General features: G+C 40.5%; 1 protein-coding gene across 2 annotated transcripts in view; it reads right to left on the bottom strand.

Annotated features, from left to right (window-relative positions):
* The window catches only part of flt1 (fms related receptor tyrosine kinase 1), a 78,549-nt gene that overhangs the window by 51,503 nt on the left and 7,553 nt on the right, over positions 1–19,493 (bottom strand). Inside the window, exons 4-13 of one of the 2 annotated variants that reach the window (XM_088071680.1) lie at positions 18,301–18,425; positions 13,927–14,092; positions 13,675–13,811; positions 12,402–12,573; positions 12,072–12,189; positions 11,606–11,775; positions 11,362–11,509; positions 3,878–4,001; positions 2,607–2,715; positions 346–648 (exon numbers count right to left, since the gene is read on the bottom strand). In XM_088071680.1, coding sequence (XP_087927806.1) covers positions 346–648; positions 2,607–2,715; positions 3,878–4,001; positions 11,362–11,509; positions 11,606–11,775; positions 12,072–12,189; positions 12,402–12,573; positions 13,675–13,811; positions 13,927–14,092; positions 18,301–18,425 — 1,572 coding nt within the window. The remainder of the gene's footprint in view (positions 1–345; positions 649–2,606; positions 2,716–3,877; positions 4,002–11,361; positions 11,510–11,605; positions 11,776–12,071; positions 12,190–12,401; positions 12,574–13,674; positions 13,812–13,926; positions 14,093–18,300; positions 18,426–19,493) is intronic. The other variant, XM_088071681.1, reaches the window with a different exon arrangement.

Below are 19,493 nucleotides of genomic sequence, written 5' to 3'. Positions count from 1 at the left end.
GCAAAAATGATCTAAAACTTAACAGTAACTGAATAACCACTGAAATTTAATATCTAAGTATGAAATTCAAATGGCACTTAATTTAGAGCATTTCAATGTTCCCCTTCGAAGTCACAAAGAAAAAAAACCTAATAACTAAAATTTAAGTGGTTGGGACTAAAACTTAAATTCAATAAAAGAAAATAATTAAAAATTTGCATACTGACTTATAAAAAAAAAAAAAAAATCAAACTAAAAACACAATCTAAAACAGCTCAATACAAAGGAGATAATTAGCCTATTGTTAATAAAAGACTACTGGCTCTTTGATGTTAAAGAGGAAGATATAAAGTTGTGACTACTCACTTGTGACCTCCACCTGTGTGTCTCGGTGTGTCTCCTGTCCAGTGACCAGGTGGCGGGCGGAGCATCTGTAGGCTCCAGAGTCTCTGGCTGTCAGGTTGCTTAGCAACAGGACCAGAGAATTAGAAAACTCTCCTGATGTGAGCTGCTGACTGCTCAGGCTACGGGACTGGGCTTCTTCTGTGTCATTCACTCGTTGCCATGACAGCGCTGTGTACAGGTACTTATTGGCTACACAGGTGAGATGGAGGTCTCCACCCTCTCTAGGCTCCTCCCTCTGGTTTACACTGAAGCCTCCTGGGACATCTGAGGGAAGCAGAGATGGATTGATGAGGGTGAAGAGGTGAGGGAACATGAACAACAATATAAACCTCTGCTGATCTCTTGTTTGATGAATAAGCCCTCTCAGTTTCTCCACATACGAATGTGGATCCTGTCTGGTGCCTGAAACCAGGACAGCTGATTCGACTGATCCTCCATTTTTTGTAACCTTTGACGACAGTGTTGAATGGCTATTGTGGGTAAAAGCAGCTAGTGGAATACAGTGAAAAGGCTTTTTATTTACTTTAGCCATTTGAAACTTCCCGTGGAAACGGCTCGAGAGTTTCCTGATGGCAGATAGTGTTTATCTTTCCCAAACACCCCAAGGCCTCCCGAAATAAAGCGGACCTGCCAGTCCAAGGAAGTGCGCTGCACGGGGAAGTGGAACGATAAGAGCCCCAGGTTCCTGTTTCGCTCTTGCTTACACACTAATAGCTCAGCACACCCTCATGCACAAACACACGCACATGCACGTAATACAAAACTTTTACCTGTAGGTCTAGTAACTAATCAAACTTCATATCACACACAAATCTGCAGCATGTACCCGATGCACGTACTCTACCTTACTCTGCCAAGAAATTCAACCTACATTAATGTGTGTGATACCTTTATTTTATTCACAGTATGTTTTTTATGTATCTGGTACTAAAATATTAAATGTCTTAATATTCTTTAGCAAGTATCAGATTTATGGATATGAAAAGTTACATTTTGCTAATACTAAACTATCTGAGCAGCTTTTCCCCAACTTGCTTTGCTTGGGGGCCACTTTGCAAAATGACAGGAGGCCAGGGGCCACTCGCAGCAGCCCAATACATGTTTCTCGGATTAATGCACATTTCTGGGATATAAGAATGTTTCTGTTTTTTTTTTTTTTTTTGATAAATCTGGGATTTTAGGAAATTTCTATGATTTTAGGACATTTCTAGAATGTTGATACTTTTCTACAGTTTTAGGATATTTCTATATTTCTGGGCATTTCTAGGACTTTAGGACGCTTCTAGGATTAGGCAAATTAGGGATTGAAAATAATTTTCTCTGGAATCTGTTCATCTGTGACTACAAGTATAAGTTATATGGTGCACTGTGCATGAATGTCTCTTTTTTAAGAAAAGTGAGAAGAATTAATTGAGTCATTTACCTGTCTCAGGAGAGGTATTAGACACACCTGCAGGAGTGAAATGGTACAGCCTAAACTGTCTCCTGCTGATTGGAGGCTGTGTTTAAGCAGTTGCTTCGGGCTGTGACAGGGTTGGTTGGATGCAAGTGTGTATTCATTTGCACATTATGTAAAGTTATGTTTATTTAAGACAAACTAACTGTTTATTTGCTTTATTTTTTTGTTGTTTGTACATATTTTTAGTTACGTGTGTACCACTTTTTTTTTTTTTAACAAACCATTGATTGAGATATATTGATCGGCTTTCTCTGGTCTGCCTCCTACCACCTCCCAAGCCACAGTCAGCAACATATAAATGTCATCTGTGCATGCGCTTTTGGAAATTACAATATGAAGCTCTACTGTTAGTAAGATGCTAGCTCTTACTTTATTAGTTGGGACTGAAAATGTGTTGCTCAACTCACTCTGCTCTCCCCTTATTATGGCTATACAGGAGAATCAAGATTATTTTATGATTATTTTCCATCTTCACTCATTATTTTGGATAAAATATCACTTCAGAAATTAATTGCAAATCCAAAAGTGACTAAGCATCAAGTGGATCAGCTGATATAGGCCTTGTTTCATGTTGAAACTGAGGAGGAGTAAAGTGAGAAAACCAAGCATATAACAGAGAGAAGACCAACACCAGTTGTAAAACCAAAATTCTTAGGAAATGAAAGGGAGAGGGAAAAAAAATGAAAAAAAATTTCCCAGATGTTGGGAATAAAAAAGAAAACGCCCATGAGTTGTAAATCCAAGGAAATGATTCAGTGACTACCTGTGACGTAGAAGTGGATGTCCAGCTGGTCTGTGCCTGCAGAGTTGGAGGCAACGCAGCAATAGACACCAGACACAAAGGCCTCTGCCACAGTCAGGACTCCCACTGTCTGTGGAAAGAACAAACATCCGCATGAACAAACCGGCACTTTGCACACTATGAAAAAAAGGCACACTCACACATTCATACACACATTTAATGTTCAGGCTCATTACCTCTACCACTGATGGCAGGAATCACATTTTCCATGAGCCCACTTAGGAGACAATAGGGGTCTCTGAGCCAGACCTCCTGCCCACTTCCAACACAGTAGAGAACTTAACATGCAAGCTGTCGATAAGTATTAATAAAGATGCGTATCTGTGAATGCGTATGTGTGAGGGGGAAGTGAAAAAAAGAAGGGCAGTGAGAGCAGAAATAATCCTGTGAGTGAAATTATAAAGAGAACTATACAATGAAGTTCTCTGCAAGCAGCAACCTCTGGGGCAACTTGCATTATCAAAAACTACACTTCCTCTAATGGCCGCTTTAGGCTGGCTCCATAGACAGCCATGTTAAAATGACCAAATTTACAGTAAACAAAAACAAACAAACAAATAACGGTTGTGGACTCTTTTGCTAATTTTAATATTCATGATGACTTTATGGGGGTGAATTTATAAACTCACCTGTTAACATTTTTATTGAGGGATAACCCTCTGAAACTTGGAGGCTCATTGCCAATGAGCAACTTAACAAGACATTGCCCAAAAAATGAGCAAGTACTAAACAAGCAATAAAGTTACCTGAAAAGTTCTGAAAATTATTATTATTATTATTATTATTATTATTATTATCATTATATGTAGATTTTTCTGTAACATAATTTTAAATATAAAATTATACTTATTATAAGAATAGTTTCCTGATATTTACATAAAAAAAAATTGGGAAAAACATGTCATGAATGCTAAAATTAGCTACAGAGACTTTTTCTATGGGGATATACTCTGTTTTGGAGCCAGCCTTAACTGGCCATGTGATGAACTGCAGTTTTTGGCAGTTCAGCATGGACCTCATTTTTCCGCTCCAGTGGTTGCTTCTTGATATTTTTGATCTCCATCAAAAAAATCTGTTAATAATTGCAATTCAAATAGTTTTTGCAGGACAAACTGCAAGATGTTTGTGTGTGTGTGTGTGTTTTTTTAATCCAGTTTTCAATAGTAAGTAAAAATCCTGCTACAAACACATCATGGCTCTTCTGTCAGTGTGTATTTCAGTGTTTTACCTACCTTTTTCTTCCCTTGAAGCACTTCCTGTCTGTGCGTAATACTCAGGATGTGGTTGCTTGTGGACGTGGTGGGGACTCTCTCAGTCACAGGGCTCCATAGCGAGGAGGACGCTGGACATACACACCTTGAAGAAGGAAGAGGAGGAGGAGGAAGAGGATGAGGAAGATAGGGACAGGGACTCAGCTGTGTTGACACAAGTCATTCTATGCTGCGTCCAGGTGTGGGTGTGTTTTTCTCAGCTGTGCTCGGCAGGAGGAAGACCAGAACATCAGGCGAACGCCTTGATCATTGCTGCTTGATGTTATCTTCACCCTCATTCACAAAATCATCATCACCAAACTATTTTTTTATTAATAGCATCACGTCCTCTCACTCTGTCCTGCTGGCTGACAATAGTGGATCTTTGGGGTGCTATGTAATGCTGGATTGTTCATCCATGGAGGATGCAGAGGTGGTATTGTAATCCTGTAGATCAACTTCCTTCCATTCTTAACAAATCATCCCACATTTCCAGGACATGAGTTCCTGTCCCTCTCAATGACTCTCACAAGTCTAAATCCATCGATTACACACTGGTGGGGCTGTGGGAACAGGAGCTTATGTAGGCTGCTTTGTGCTTTACATATGCTCCTATGATGAAAAACTGTGAAATCATACAGGAGCTTCGGTTTGGGGCCTAAAACACACAATGGTTGATCAGTTAATTTCAGAGGGAGAAGGTGTATATTTAATCTACTTCTCCATGTCTCGTAATAGTAATTGCTGAACAGCTTGTATTACGTTACGGAATTTCAGCTTGATTTGGTAATTTATCAGTTAAGTTAGAAATCACAAATAACCTGGTCAACACAGCATTTGAAGTGATGGGGTGAGGGTGTGTCTCCTCCCCAAAATCTCTCTTTGAAAAGACTATAGTTGAAAAAGGCAGAAATTATCCTGTATTCAGAATAGACACTCCCTCCATTAGGTAGACACTGTAAGCCTCTATTACAGGTTGAGATACCTGAATAGGAATTGAAAACTCTTTAATTCCTCTATCAGTGTATCTCCTAAACTAAGGACAAAAGGATGGTGCAGAATGACAGGTAGTGCTGCATGTATTGCATGTATATGCACTTATGTGTGCCTTGTCTGTACTATGCACTTTACTTCTGTTTTTGCATTATGTATGTATTTAGATGTGGGAATCTTTATGTCATGGACAGATTTCTCCCTCTTGAATGATGTAAAGTATTCAAACAAAATAAAATTCTCAAAAGTAGGCCATAGACTGTGCATTACAGAGGCGCTATTCTTTTTTGCACACCAAAAATTAAAGATATTTGAAAGAGTTTACTGGAAATGCACTGTGAAAGCATTTCCTAAAAAAAGAAGAAACTCAGAAGAAGATTACTAAATGATGCTATGTAGGGCTTGATACAAAAATAAAACAATTAATGGCAGGGTATCATCTCTGCATCGCAGAGAGTGGATACATTTTTGTGGCAGACTGAAATGTAGTCAGAAACAAGCACTTTAACTTTTGCTGTGAAAATAGTAACTTCTCCATATTCACCAGTTAGGTTATTTGGCATGTCCTTGCAAAATCCTTGATAGTAGGGCATAATTTGTGAATTATAGGGATATATTTTACAAAAGGTTAAAAAGAAAATCGAAAAGTTTCCCCCTTTAACTTTTGCTGCTCCAAATTTACCAAAGTCATAAGACACCATCTGAAGGTTGAACGAAATAAAATATTGCTGTGCGTTATCAAGAAGATGATGTCAGACTAAAAATGCAGTCTGAAGAGACTTTGTATCCCCCTGTAAAGTTTGTGAGGAAAGTAGAAACTTCATGTTTACTAAGCTAATTAGGCATGTTCTGAGGTACACACACACACACACACACACACACACACACACACACACACACACACACACCTTAATCACTTATGAAAAGCCCAATATAGATGCAATGCGTTGTAATTATGATGATTATTCTGATGATTAAATTTTAACAGGAGCGTTAATCGTTATCTAAAATGCCAATCTATTCCTTAATCTATCTATCCATCTATCTATCTCATAACCAGACAGATTTCATAATCAAAAGAATGCAGCTTCATTATTTAGACATTAACCATCATCCTCACTGTAAACCATCATTTCCACAGTGTTCACTGATCCTCTGCCTGTTTATGGATGTGTCACTGCACCTCTCACTCCCTGTCTCTGTCTGTATCCTTTTCTGTCTGTCCCGAGCTCCTCCCTGAGCTTGGTTCCTCTCTGCTCCCTGATTGCTCTTCCTCTTGGCATGTAGTGTGCAACTGCACAAACGACCCACCCTGTGCATGACACCACGGACCAGACAGACACATGCTTACATGCACACACACTCATGGCCATCACACAGGCACAGATTACACCAGGGCACACTCCCATGCTTCCCAGGAAAAACCTTCCCACTCAAAAGTTGCACTCACACACACAAATAGTATTAGTTGGATGGATGTGAGGACATAAACGTGGTTAGAAACATTAAACGAACACAGATACACGCAGCCACATTCACGCAGTGTGTGCCTGCGAACAGGGTGAGCAGCAGCTGCTTGGAAATATGAATGAGTTGTGTATCAGTGGGGGTCATCTCCTGCCTTTTTCTTCCTGTCTTGTTTTACTGCCTAAAATACGCTTTTACCGCTGTCTCTGTCCGTTCCTGTCTCAAACCCAAAATAACCACACTGCTGTATAAACCAAATATAAGCAAAGTTTAATGCAAAAACACAAACAACTGATATAACGCTTCAATACAGATTTATACAAAGTTGGCAAATATTGTCATTCATCATATGTAAGTTAGTTGTATAAAATTATTAAATATTAGATTCATATATTACTCATAGAACATCTGTATACAAGGAATGAATCACATTGGGAAACACCCGTAGAAAGGGACATAAACACTCACACACACTGACATTCCTGCACATTACGTACACTCATACTTAATACACACACACACACACACACACACACACACACACACACACACACGCATGAATGGACTTTACTACTACACTTATGGCACTCATACATTTAGATTTTAATTAACTTTCAATACAAGACACAGGGCTGTTATACTGACATCTTTAGACAAACAAGACATTTTGACATGGGATGACACTGGACGACACAATATGACAGAGGGTTGGTCATAGTCTCTGGTCCGTGCAGACTTCCTACATGGTAGGCATCCGCTGACCGTCAGTCTTTATATAGAGAACTGTAGGCATCCCATAGTGAACAACACAAAGCTTGTCCTCTCTCCTGTTTTGCCCGTCCAAGGTGAGCACATTTGACCTTCTACCAGTGGCTAAAAAAATCGGAAACGGAAACTCACAGCTTTTGTGGATGTCAGAATCAGATTAGGGCTTGGGACAGGCACAGTTCATGCACCCATTATAGTACCACTCTAGGACACAAAAAAATAAGCAAAGCAGCTCCAGAAATGTGGCTGGTGGATGAATGGAATTGCACTTCTTCTGGCTCAAAATGTCTGTGAAATGTAAAAAGCATAAAACTACAGGATGGCTGGGTGCGGGGGATGCCTTAAATTGGGAAAATGAAGGAAATAAATAAATAATCAGTAAAGCAGGTGTCCTTATATCCTTAGTGATGTGACTTATTTTCCTCTTTTTCTCCTGGTCTTCACTGCTCAGCAGTGTTCCAAGTCACTTTCCTCCTTTTCCACACCAGTTTAGCAAGCGCAGGATCATCACATGGGATCACTGGGAATGTCACTGAGGGTTCTGGCTGCTGTGGAGGAGCGCTGATGAGTGTGTGGAGGTGGTGGTGGTGGTGGTGGTGGAGGGGATGGAATCCGATGGGGAGTTCTTGATGCTCGGTTGGGGTGGAGGGCAGAGGGGTTGGAGAGGTATGTGTGGGGGGCAGAGGAGCTGGGGAAGGGGTGTGTGGGGAGGTGGAGGGGGCTCTCAAGAATAGATCAAGCTCTTGAGGAAGCGGACTGTGCCACGTTTGAAGACGAAGGGACAATCACGCTGCTGGGAAGCGTCTCGCGTCGGAGAGGAAGCCAAACAACGAGAGGAAAAGCGCTCTGATTTTCGCACAGGAAGCCCAGTGCGCCTCCTGCCCGAGCCAGATAAGAGCACTGCGGTTCCCAGGGCCAGACCCAGGAGTGGGCCCAGGACCCGGGCGCGAGGCCCCCCATCAGCCTGGCCCAGCCTGGTCCACTGTCCATGGGCTTCCTCCGGCGCGGCGTCAGGCTCGCGGTGCAGCCGGGCTGCAAAGAACAAGGGCCTGGTGAGGATCCAGCCAAAAACTAACTAAAGAGACATACTCAATGCAAACACTGAAGCAGAACCAGAACAGAGCTTTGCAAAGGACCTTAAATTATCCAGTGAAGAAGTCAGATGGAATCTGCTGAACCTTTACTGTGCAATTATATTTTAGCTCTTATAAGCAGCCTCTGTGATTTCGAAAAATCTACTGGACTATTTTGTTGTTAAATGCCTTTGTTCCATGTTTGCTTTCTTATATACCAAATTGTGTTATTACTTATAGACTAAAACATCAAATAAAACTTGAAATTTTACTTACAAACCAATCAGAATCTACATTTTTAAGCAACAAATTAGGGTTAGGGTTAGGGTACCTTACCCCGACATCAAGAGAAAGATTATTGTTAACCATAATGACTGAAATGTGACCAAGTTGAACACTGTTGTGTTGTGCGTGTAGGTTCTGTGTATTAAATTGCACAAATATTACATCACACTGAAATTCGCAGGTGCTTTGATGCTGTCAACTTGTATGTAAAAAAATATTTAAAAAACAATAGGTTTACAAAAAGTAAAAAACGAACATAAAACTTAAAAAGGTTAATTATAATTACAATAATAATCATTTTAAATAATTATTAGAAATATAGTTTTCTAGGTTATTAACTTCTGATATTTCTCTCTCGCTCTCGCTCTCTCTTTTAAAACTAATTTTCAGGTTATTTTTATTTTACCTTTCCCCAGTTTCTTGCAATTTTTCTCTTGCGAAGTTGCTCATTGTCTTTTTAGACATGTTTTCAAAAGAAATTGTTTCAGTAATTGTTCAGGTTTTAAAGGTTTAAATATATGGCTTTGGTATCTAAACACAGCACAAGAAAACTGATGTAATTCCAGGTTTTATAGGGTAAATGAATTTCAGATACTTTAGCTTCACCAGCCGGTCAAACAAGTGTTTATGGACATTATGTAGATTACACTTGGCACAGACAGACGGATGAAACCACACTGGAGGTAGCTCGGCATGGCGCCATGTGAGAGTGCCGGTGTTAAGGGTCAAGTACACTGATGATGTCAGTGCGTCTCAGAGGGGGAATAGAGTATGGGCGGCTGCTGTGGTGCTCTCAGGTAATACTTAACCTCTCTGACTTGGTCATAAGCAACACAATAAGTGTCTGACCTCCAAGAACAACTCAATCAATGTTTCTGCCAAGCGCCTGCTTGAGCACTCGTGTGTGTTGACTAAATGACTGTCCCCCGGCATCACTGGGTTGGGCCATTTCTCATGAGAACTTTATATATAGTGTGTGTGTGTCAGATATAAGAAAAGGCATCACAGGATGCGGTGTGCAATCACAATAATAAACAGGCCTCTTACCCTGCGTCCTGGACAGGAAATTCATTAAATCATAGCGTTTGATTTGGAAACCAACAAATCGTGACTGAGAGCACGGAACTGGCTTCTATTGAAGTGTGTTTTTTTTTCTCTGTCCTTTTATGTCTGAGATACACTGTGTACGGTGTCTGTGAATGTACCAGGCGCGCGCACACACACACACACACACATTCTGCAACACACACACACGCACAAGCTACGCATTTGTGTACACTTAAACAAACACATGAAGAAGGAAACACGGACAGTAAAAGAACAAACATATGGGGAAAGAGTTGCACAAGCAAGCAAACAGATAAACGCTGATATGATGAGACACATACACATGAATATGGCCGCAAACACACACGATTAAACACACACACACACACACACACACACACACACACACACACACACACACACATTTTCACACATTCCCGCACATGAAAGGCCTCCAAAGGCATCTGTTCTGGTCACAAGAAGGAAACGCTGTCTGAACACATGCTGAAATAGACAAAACATGTCTCGTTTTTCAAAATCTCTCTCACACACACACACACACACACACACACACACACACACACACACACACACACACACACACCACCACCACCAAATAATATAAAACAAACAAGATATAACATAATTGTAACATCATGACACTGATATTATTTTTAGCCTTTGCAGCCAATATATGCACAAAATATACAAACTATACGACTATATGATATGAACTAAAAACAGCAACAACATGTCATTAGATGAATTTTACTATTTATAGCTTACTATAATTTTTGCTGTTTCATTTGTTACACTGTATTAAAGGTCCAGTGTGTAGGATTAAGGGGGATATACTAAAAGAAATGGAAAACAATATAAGTATGTTTTCTTTTTTATATAATTACCCCAAAATTAGAATCATCATGTTTTTATCTTAAAATGAGCCATTGATATCTACAGGTCCTTGGGAGGAGCAGGTCCTCATCGATGGAGATATTGCACGTTTATGTGTCTACAGTAGCTAACATTGGACAAACCAAACACTGGCTCTAGATAGGGCCATTTGCATTTTGAAGTTGACCAATAAAGTTAGCAGCCAATTAGTTGGCAAAAATCAGGTTCACAAAAACACAGATTTTTTAACCTGAAACTACTTTATTCAGTGTATTTATCAATTTAAATGACTGGATCCAGGGTGCCCAGTAGCTCAGTTGGTAGAGCAGGTGACCCATGTACAGAGGCTATGTCCTCACCACAGCCCCGCAAAAAAATAGTATTTAAATTACTGGATCTGTTTGTTTTGGAGAGAAAGACACTTCCATGGATAATTCAGTTCATGGTAAAAACCACCTGAATGTCTGAATCTTAATGTATCAGAGAAAAAAAATGCAAGCACACATTAGCAGGTGCAGGGCTTGTGGTTTATCTGTGACATGCCGAACAGCACTGGAAAAACCCTGATTTGTAATGTGGAGCTGCTATAACATTTTACCAGTGTAAATCATCTGGTCCATTTGTTCTGCAGAGGAGGAGACCTCTGCAAATAATGCAGCTGCCGGTAAAAACTTTCTGAGCTAAAAAACATGAAAGGAATTTTAACCAAAAGAAGTTTCAGCTGGTTACAAATTGCAGTCGTCACCACTCTGCCTAAATCTTACACATTGCTCATTTAAGTTGATTGAAATGAAATACTGCTATTTTGAAATATTTCTAGATTTTTATACTATTAAATAATTAACCTAACTTACTGCAGCTGGAGGAATTTTCAATGATTTCCTGGCAAGAGTTTAATGTGCACAAATTGTGCTGCAGTAAGTCTTTTAGGCTACTTACAGGCCTTTGGACGGGCAGGGATGCCAGAGCCACTGGATGTGTGGAGGAGGGATCCCGTGAGATGTGCAGTGAAGGGCTTGTCTGCTCCCCCGTGGCACTGAGCCCGGGTCCTGCAACGACACTGCCTTCTCCCCTATCTGAGGACTCACTGTCAAACAACAAGCAAACACAAAAGTTTAAACATTGAGGGAAGCCTAAGACGGAGCTAAATGTTAATTGATTGGTAAAGAATTTAATGTCTCACCATTGACCACAAGTGTGAGCGTGAGATTCTGGTAGAGTCCATGTTCTTGGATTCGTACCAGGACGGTATACTTCCCAGCATCCTCCTCTGCCACATCCCGGATTACCAGGGAGCTCCCATCCATGTGGTATCTGGAGCATTGCTCTGCTGCCACCATGCCATCCTTCAACCTGTCAGGAAAAAAAAAAAAGCTGTGTATTGCATGATTGCCAATAGTAACGAAAGTTTTAAGGAGGAAAACCACTAAGACTAAAATTAGAGTTCACTAGTATCATTTCGATGACTAAATGCCTTTTGCAATACTTGGCACCTAAAGCAAACATCAGTCTCAGAATTTTCAAGGGAAAATGCTTTGAGGAAGTGTGCTAGCTAGAAAAAGAAATAGGTTTAGGGAAGCAAAAAAACTAAAGCCAAAATAAAGGGATTTGGATGATGGTGATTCCAAGGAAACAATGGGACCTCTTACCAGATGACTTCAGGAGCGGGGAATGCTCGTAGTTTTGGAGAGATTTTGTAAGATTTCTGTCCTGCCTGTACCTCCATCACAGACTCATGTCTGGGCTTGAGCCGAATGAACGGACGGTCTACAATTAAAAAAACACATGCACATATTTGTGTAAGAAAGCAAATGGAAAAGTTTAGCATTATTGTGACCTTCATCCAACACACCCAGACAAAAAGCTAAGCTGATCACCATCAGAGGGAAACTAGCTTTAAAAATATCAATGAGTAATCTGGTCATATGAATCCGGTTGAATCATCTAAATTTCAGGCAGTTTCGGAGGAAGACACTCACCATACACAGTGACAGTGACTTTCTGTTGTTTTGTGTTTTCCCCGCTGGTCACACGGCAAGTGTAGAGGCCTCGGTCTGAACGCTGAAGCTTTGGGATGGTCAGAATATTGTAGAACAACATGTGCGTTCTGTGTTTCAGTAGCCTCTTTGAAGTAGAGCCGGTGTTGTTATTCTGAAGGTGGAGAGGAAGATACAGCCACAGAGTTTACACTGGAGGCTCACCTTTGTTTTCTTGAAACTTTGTTTTAAAACCTGTGAATCAAAATACTGGTGCTTCCTTGATTGAATTTCTGACAGTTACATTTGTTCTTTTAAATATTTATTTTTTTACTTAAGGAATGTCGTGACCGTTCTCTGATAACGCATACTTTCTAAAAGGTTTAAAAGTTTTAATTAAATGCAATAAAAGTAACTTATTATTTCTTTATAGACCAGTAATCAACTTCTGGATTATCAGGTTGTGAAAGCATAACCTTAAATCATAATTTAAATAATCTTTTTCATTTATTTTGTTATTCCAGGAACTATTTTCTTTCCAGTTAACTACACCTGCAAACAGAATCATTGAGCAGGAGGAAGCGTGCAACTGCAGCTAGCTTACCAAGCACCAGTGAGCTAGCTGATGTTGCACCTCAGCCAAGGAGGACGCCGTTAATGTTTACATCTCATGCTGTCATGAGCACGAGTCTCTCGTCGATGAATAGATGCACGCTTCTTTCTGCATGGTGATATGGTTGGCAGGTTTCATTTTGGTAGAGAAAAAATAGTTCCTGCATGAAACTGCTCACAATAAGGTGTGTGGATTATCTTGAGTAACCAGGTCATGATTTCTGGAAAGAGGCATTGCTGTTGAGTTAATCAATTTTTTTTTGCACTTTAAGCACCACAAGACGAGTGCCATCTAGTTCCATTATATTGGAGAGAATGCAGACATCTCTACAGCTGATATCTCCAACACTCTGCAACTTACACCAAAACAATGTCGATAGATAAATAGCACTACAGGTAAGAGGAAAAAATATGTGTGGTTTTTCATTCCACTTGAGATTACAACAATTGCAATGTAAAAAATATAGTTGGTTTGAAGTGTCATGATTAATCTTTGTATCTACTTTTAAAAATCAATGAATAACTAGTCTGTCCATTTAAGTCAGATCTGCAGGTTAACGGAATGAAAAACTCCTGCTCGGTCTCCTTCAAAGGTCATTTAACATTTAAACCTGTTCTCTTCTGGTTCATACAAAGTCTCCACGGACTTTAAAGCAGCTCTGACCTTTCCAGGGTAGTCCCAGGTGATGTTGACTCTGGTGTTCAACTCCCCAGTGGCAGTGCAGTTCAAGACCAGTCTCTCCCCCTTCAGGGCCTGCACAGGTCCACTGCTGTTCAGATACACCTCCATGATTTTACTTACTGTGACAAGAAAGACAAAAAATATAGAAAATATATTTAAAAAATATACGGACATACTTATACGTTAAGGTACAATTTGATTCGTATCTATGAAAGGAATTCCTGCAGTGCTGACCTGGTCTGTGCACAAAGTATATACGTGACTTGTGTGTGACACCGTCAGTGATTGTCTGGCAATAGAAGAGACCAATGTAATAGAAGGTGGGGGTTCGGATGGTGAAGCCCTGCTTGCTGTTCCAAATTATGTTCCTCTGATCTGGACTCAGGCTGTGACTGGGGAACTGTGGGAGGAGAGGACAACACCCATTAAATGTCTGACGGTAGCACAACCATGACAACAGCTGCAATGACACATTTTGAGCACAACTGAAATCTCATGTACAAGTGGAGAGATGAGGGGATTGCAGCAACAGAAAAACATCACAATGACTTATTTGATATTTAAAGCATAAAGCACTGCAAATAAGGAAGGAACATGATCACATAATGTGCAACATCCTGTTAAAACTGTAATGATACACAGGAGGAAACTATACTTTGTCATTTGCTTTCGATTTACTTTCAGAGTGAAAGTCAAGTCTAAGTCAAGTCTCCTTTTTGGAACTTTCTCATGTCTTATTCAAGGTCAAGACTCAAGTCTAAAGTCCTTATACCAGAAATTACAGCAGGTAAATACTGCCATCGTTAACTTTTATTATCTACATTTTTTTCCTCTTAAAACTCAGTTCTCTTCAACCTAATCAAATTTGTTCTCTTTCAGCTTCAGGTTTTTCTAGAATCGCTTGTTTGCAATCATGTGTCTATTATATTGTGCAAAATTCAGATGGAGGGCAGAGAGTGATAAATCCATAAACAGTGTGAATTGGAAATAAAGGGTCGTGACAACATAGAAGGATTAAAGGAACCTGCAGGAAGCAGATACTGTCTCATCAGAGGCTTATGTTGGATGTAATTCATACAAAATTATGAAAAGTGATTTTTCCCACAACTTAACCAATTTGCTCTGTGGACACCACCTTTATTACAAATTACCTCATCCTCCAGGCCTCATAGTAATGTATCACAGAGAGCCAATAAAAGCAGACAAGAGTCTAGTGGACTCTAATTATTTAAAGTGCAGTTGGGTCCACAACTGAAAGGACGAGTACAGGAGCTTGAAAATAACTATGTTTTATATTTCAAGTGTGTACATGGGTAACATTGCAACATTAGCTACTTAGCGACTCCTGGCTGAAGATGGAGGCTTTTAATAAACATTTTCTGAGGTTTGTCAGTGAGTTTTTTCTTTTTTTACTTCTCCCCTTAACATCCAGCTACCTTCAGGACTAACATGACCCTTGTTTTTTTTTTTTCAATTTGCTGGATTGGAACAGCAACAATCATAGGCATTTGAGCAGACTTGGCAATCTGGACAATGCACTGATGTATGATGTCATACTCAAAGAAGCAATTGGGTTTGATTTTTGGCAAATTGGATCTCAAATCTGAGTTTTGGGGGTTTTATTGTCGCTTTTAATGATAAAATAGCCACAGGTGCCTTCTAAAAAGCTGATGCTCATAGATTAAACGTTGTCAAAAGAAGCCTGAAATGATGCTGCCTGTATTCTCACACTGCTGGTTTTATAATTCTTGGCTACCTTGGCGAGGACACTTGTGTAACAGGGTAACCTTGTTGTTTTCTTCGAGGCAGCCTCAAGGAAATGTTTACTAGAGTTTCTGTGACACAGTGGAAGCCTCCCACCCACTCTCAAGGGAACAGGTAGACCCCCCCGCCGCTAACATCACACCCACCACCCCCAGTGTGAACTGGCTGATATCCCCCCTCCCAGAGTGAGGCGACCCTCTCAGACGCCACTGTGCTCCTCCTCCTCCTCCTTTCTTAGTCCTGTAAAGTAGATGCTTCTCCCTCACTGACGCCCCAGCTAAGCGCCCTCCATGCCCCCTCTGCCCCTCTTACCCCCATCCTCCAAACCTACATGAAGAGTACATGAAGGTGAAGAAACAGGAGGAGGAGCGAAGGAGCCCGAGGAGTCAGGATATGAGAAACGTGACTCAAGTCCATCTGCTCGCATCCTGTTACTACAGGATATAGACATTTTGACTGGAACCCCAGGTCGACCCCGTCATCCCGGACCTCCGGGACCTCCTGGTCACTTTCACAGTGAGAGCAAGAGAGCAGAGCCTCCTGAGTATTGTTCCCACTGACAAGGGTCATATTAGAGATCCGGGCAAAGTGCATAATCCCTCCAGGAAAAAAACACTCCAGGGGCTGTGACAGTGAGCGGAGTTCTGGTTCAGAGCGGCCAGCGGCCAGGTTAGAGGAGGGAGATGAAGGAAGAGGAGAGCTATTTTTAGTAATTACCTTAGTGCTTCCAGGCATTTGTTTGGAGATAGACGCAGGACAAAAACATGTGTGTGTGTATGTGTGTGTGTGTGTGTGTGTGTGTGTGTGTGTTGGAGTTCAGACATGTCTGTTTCAGGATCAGTTTCATACTTTTGGAGAACTAGTACAACATGTCATGCAGGGGATGTTTTGCACTTCCCGGATCCAAAATTCTCAAGTTCCCTACATGTCTCCTGGTTGCATCATTCTTCTTGTTTTTTTTTTGGTTTTTTTTTTTGTCTTTCTTTTTTTTTTTTTCAATTATATGGCTTGCCATGAAATTGACTTAAAAAGTTCATGTCTACCTCAGGAATGAATGAATGAATCATGAATTTTGATAACTTTGGTGATCCTAAGACTTTTCATCATCCTAAAGTTTAAATAAAAGTATATGAAAATGTTGGGAAAAAATTTGGACATTAAAACATGGCCATTAGCAGAACTGCAGATAATGGCACTTCTGCGATGGCTTCAGCCTCGGGGGTTTCTGTTGGGTTCAAATGTGGAGAATCTTCTGGCTCAGAATTTTTGCCTGATGTGGAAGCTGTTGAGTCTCTCTTCTTGCTGTTTTTCTTGCATTTTTGTGTGATACATTGCTTGGTGGCTGGAAAACAACTACCAACAATGCCACCCCATCCAGGGGTGGGCTATGAGCCATCTGACTGCACGCCAGACCCGGTGTCGCCACTTTCCACAGCAACAAACTCAATGTGGAATATTTGACATGGCTGAAGACTTGGAAAATCACTGGTGTAGTTTCCACTGCCAGTCATCTTTATGTTTTGTTCATATGATATACTAAAATATCCTAGTTGGTAGCTTGTTGGCTAGTTAGCTAGTTCGCTAGTTCAGATTATTCTGTGTGTTTTCAGACCTTCACTGTCCCTCGAGAGGAAATTTAATTTGCAGTAGAGGGCAAAAAACCTCAACAAAGACGACATGCAAGAGAAAATGGGACATTAATCACGACAGTTAAAGCAAACAACCAAATAAATAAGATGTATTAAATCATTAAAAGTATCAAACCATAAAGTGGTAGCTTTGATAAAGTGCCACTGAGCAGTGCAGTCAATGTTTTGTGCAAATGAAGCACATTTATTGGAACAACAAACCTTTTACTTTTAACCTGCGCAGACCTGTATTATCCACCCAGAAAGGAGAAGAACTAATTGCTCCATGTGCGGGTGGTCAGAGCTGGCAAATATTAGTGGTGCCTTCCGCAAAATGTGTCTCTCATCTTGTAAAGACAGCTAACTCTATTGTATCAATACTACAATAAGCTTCCTACTGTGACGCACAAGGCGTGATATGGATGATCAGTGTTCGTGATTAAAGGGAATTTATTGTACTTTGATCTGTTGGAGCCAACAGTGGCTGTCTCTGCTTCCCCCACAAACCACCTGCTTAAAGCATCAGTTGGAGGAAATTGGCAGCCAGGATTCCTACTACAAGAGGTGGAGGGTGAGATGTGGGAAGTGGTGCTGGCCAGGGGCCAAAGGGGCACTCCAGACCCCGTGTCCCGTCTCCAGAGGTAGAAACAATGCCAACAGGACGCCATGGGCGCCGCTCCATCGGAAAGAGCCAGTAAATAAAGGGGCATCTTTGACAAGGAGGTTTTTCTTGCAGATTTAAGCCAGCAGATGTTATTTTTTTCATTCACAGGTAAAAAATATCCATACAGCGACATGCACTCATACCAAAACAAACAAACATGCAGACAGCAGGCACTCTAAATGCTCCTTTTTGCACTTGGTAACACTGTCCGCTCGCCTCCTCACTCAGCACTCAAGCACCAACACTCACAACCATATCCGCACACACTTTCACACATATCCGCAGACGGACAAACAAACGGACACACACGCCACTGTGTAATGGCTGCCAAGATAAGAACAATGTGGCGAATGATCTGGAGAGGGGGAAACAACGGGATGGTGCACTGTGTGCATATGTGAACCCCGGTGGAAAAATATTTGAAGTGATGATGTGCAGAGATGTGAGAGGTGTGACTGAACAAGGATGCTCATTAGATCCTGCCACAGAGCTGAGTTCTGCACCAAACGTGAATTAAAAGATTGTCAATTCATTCATATTTCCTACACTGACCTTGACCAGCGTAGTGGTGATGTTGGGGTGCGTGACCCGGCAGGGGATGACCAGCGGCTGCTTCTCCTTCATGTACAACACATCTGGGCTCATTCCCGGATGTTCCACAAATGGCTGCTGGCTGTCTGAAACCCAAACACTGCGGTCAGGGACACATATAGTGCAGGTAATAAACATGTCAAATAAATGCATGAAAAAAAATTCTCTCTTGGTCAAATATCAATATTACATAGATGAGAGTATATAACCACGTGTACAGTTTATAGGTTTAGTTCACAAAAGAAAAACATATTTTCTCGCTTACCTCTTGGGACTCAGCTCTATATTTACTTTAGGGCTGCAACTCATTATACTCATGATCAAAAAATGTGCAGATTACCATCCTGATTATTAGTTTCTGCTGTAGTATCAAAAGACTGAAAAAACACCCATCGTGCCTTCTTAGAGCCCAAGCTGACATCCTCAAATGTCTTACAACTATAGACTGTCAAAACAATGGATGTAGATACTGTGAGTTTCATCTCAGAGCAAAAAGTTTGGTTGAAACTTTTGACAAGGACACAGTTTAAGAAAAAATATTGTGCTTTGTATTTCCTTTATCATGTGATCAATTAACTCCCCAACACTGTATTGGACTGAAGACAGATACCTCAGAGTCAAATATCTCAAAACATGGACTAATAAAGACTGAATACAAAAACTTGTTGCATTATGCATTTATTTCAAGTAGCTCAGAGTACTGTAATGCTTTTTTCACTAGTCGTCCTGAAGAACCCATTCATGTTTTACAGTCTCTTAAATCCTCTGCTCCCAATTATTACACCAAAAAGCATAGGGGATGCAAGCATTTCTAAATAATAAAACAAAATATATCTAGCACTTCTGTAACAAACTGTAATGTTTCACATGTTTTATTCTTAATATGCCTTCCTTGTTTTTTCCCCCATACATTTTATATTTCTAGTGGACCTGTTCTTGCTATGTGCTGCCTTTTCTATGTTATACATGTGATTGCTACGTTTTATTGTGCAGTATTTGCCTTTGTTTTAAAGTGCTTGTTTTTATTTTCTTCTTTCTTCTCATCATAGTAAATCACTTTGAGCTACATTCCCTGTATGAAAGGTATCTATTTAAATAAATGTGATATTATTAAAATAAAATGTAAAAAAAAACTCAGTAAGTTTGGTTCTTGG

The sequence above is a fragment of the Plectropomus leopardus genome, chromosome 21 (assembly GCF_026936395.1).
Source record: "Plectropomus leopardus strain MGB_pleo_1.0 chromosome 21, ASM2693639v1, whole genome shotgun sequence".
NCBI classification, from domain to species: Eukaryota; Metazoa; Chordata; class Actinopteri; order Perciformes; family Serranidae; genus Plectropomus; species Plectropomus leopardus.
This window is presented reverse-complemented; position numbering and strand designations above follow the sequence as displayed.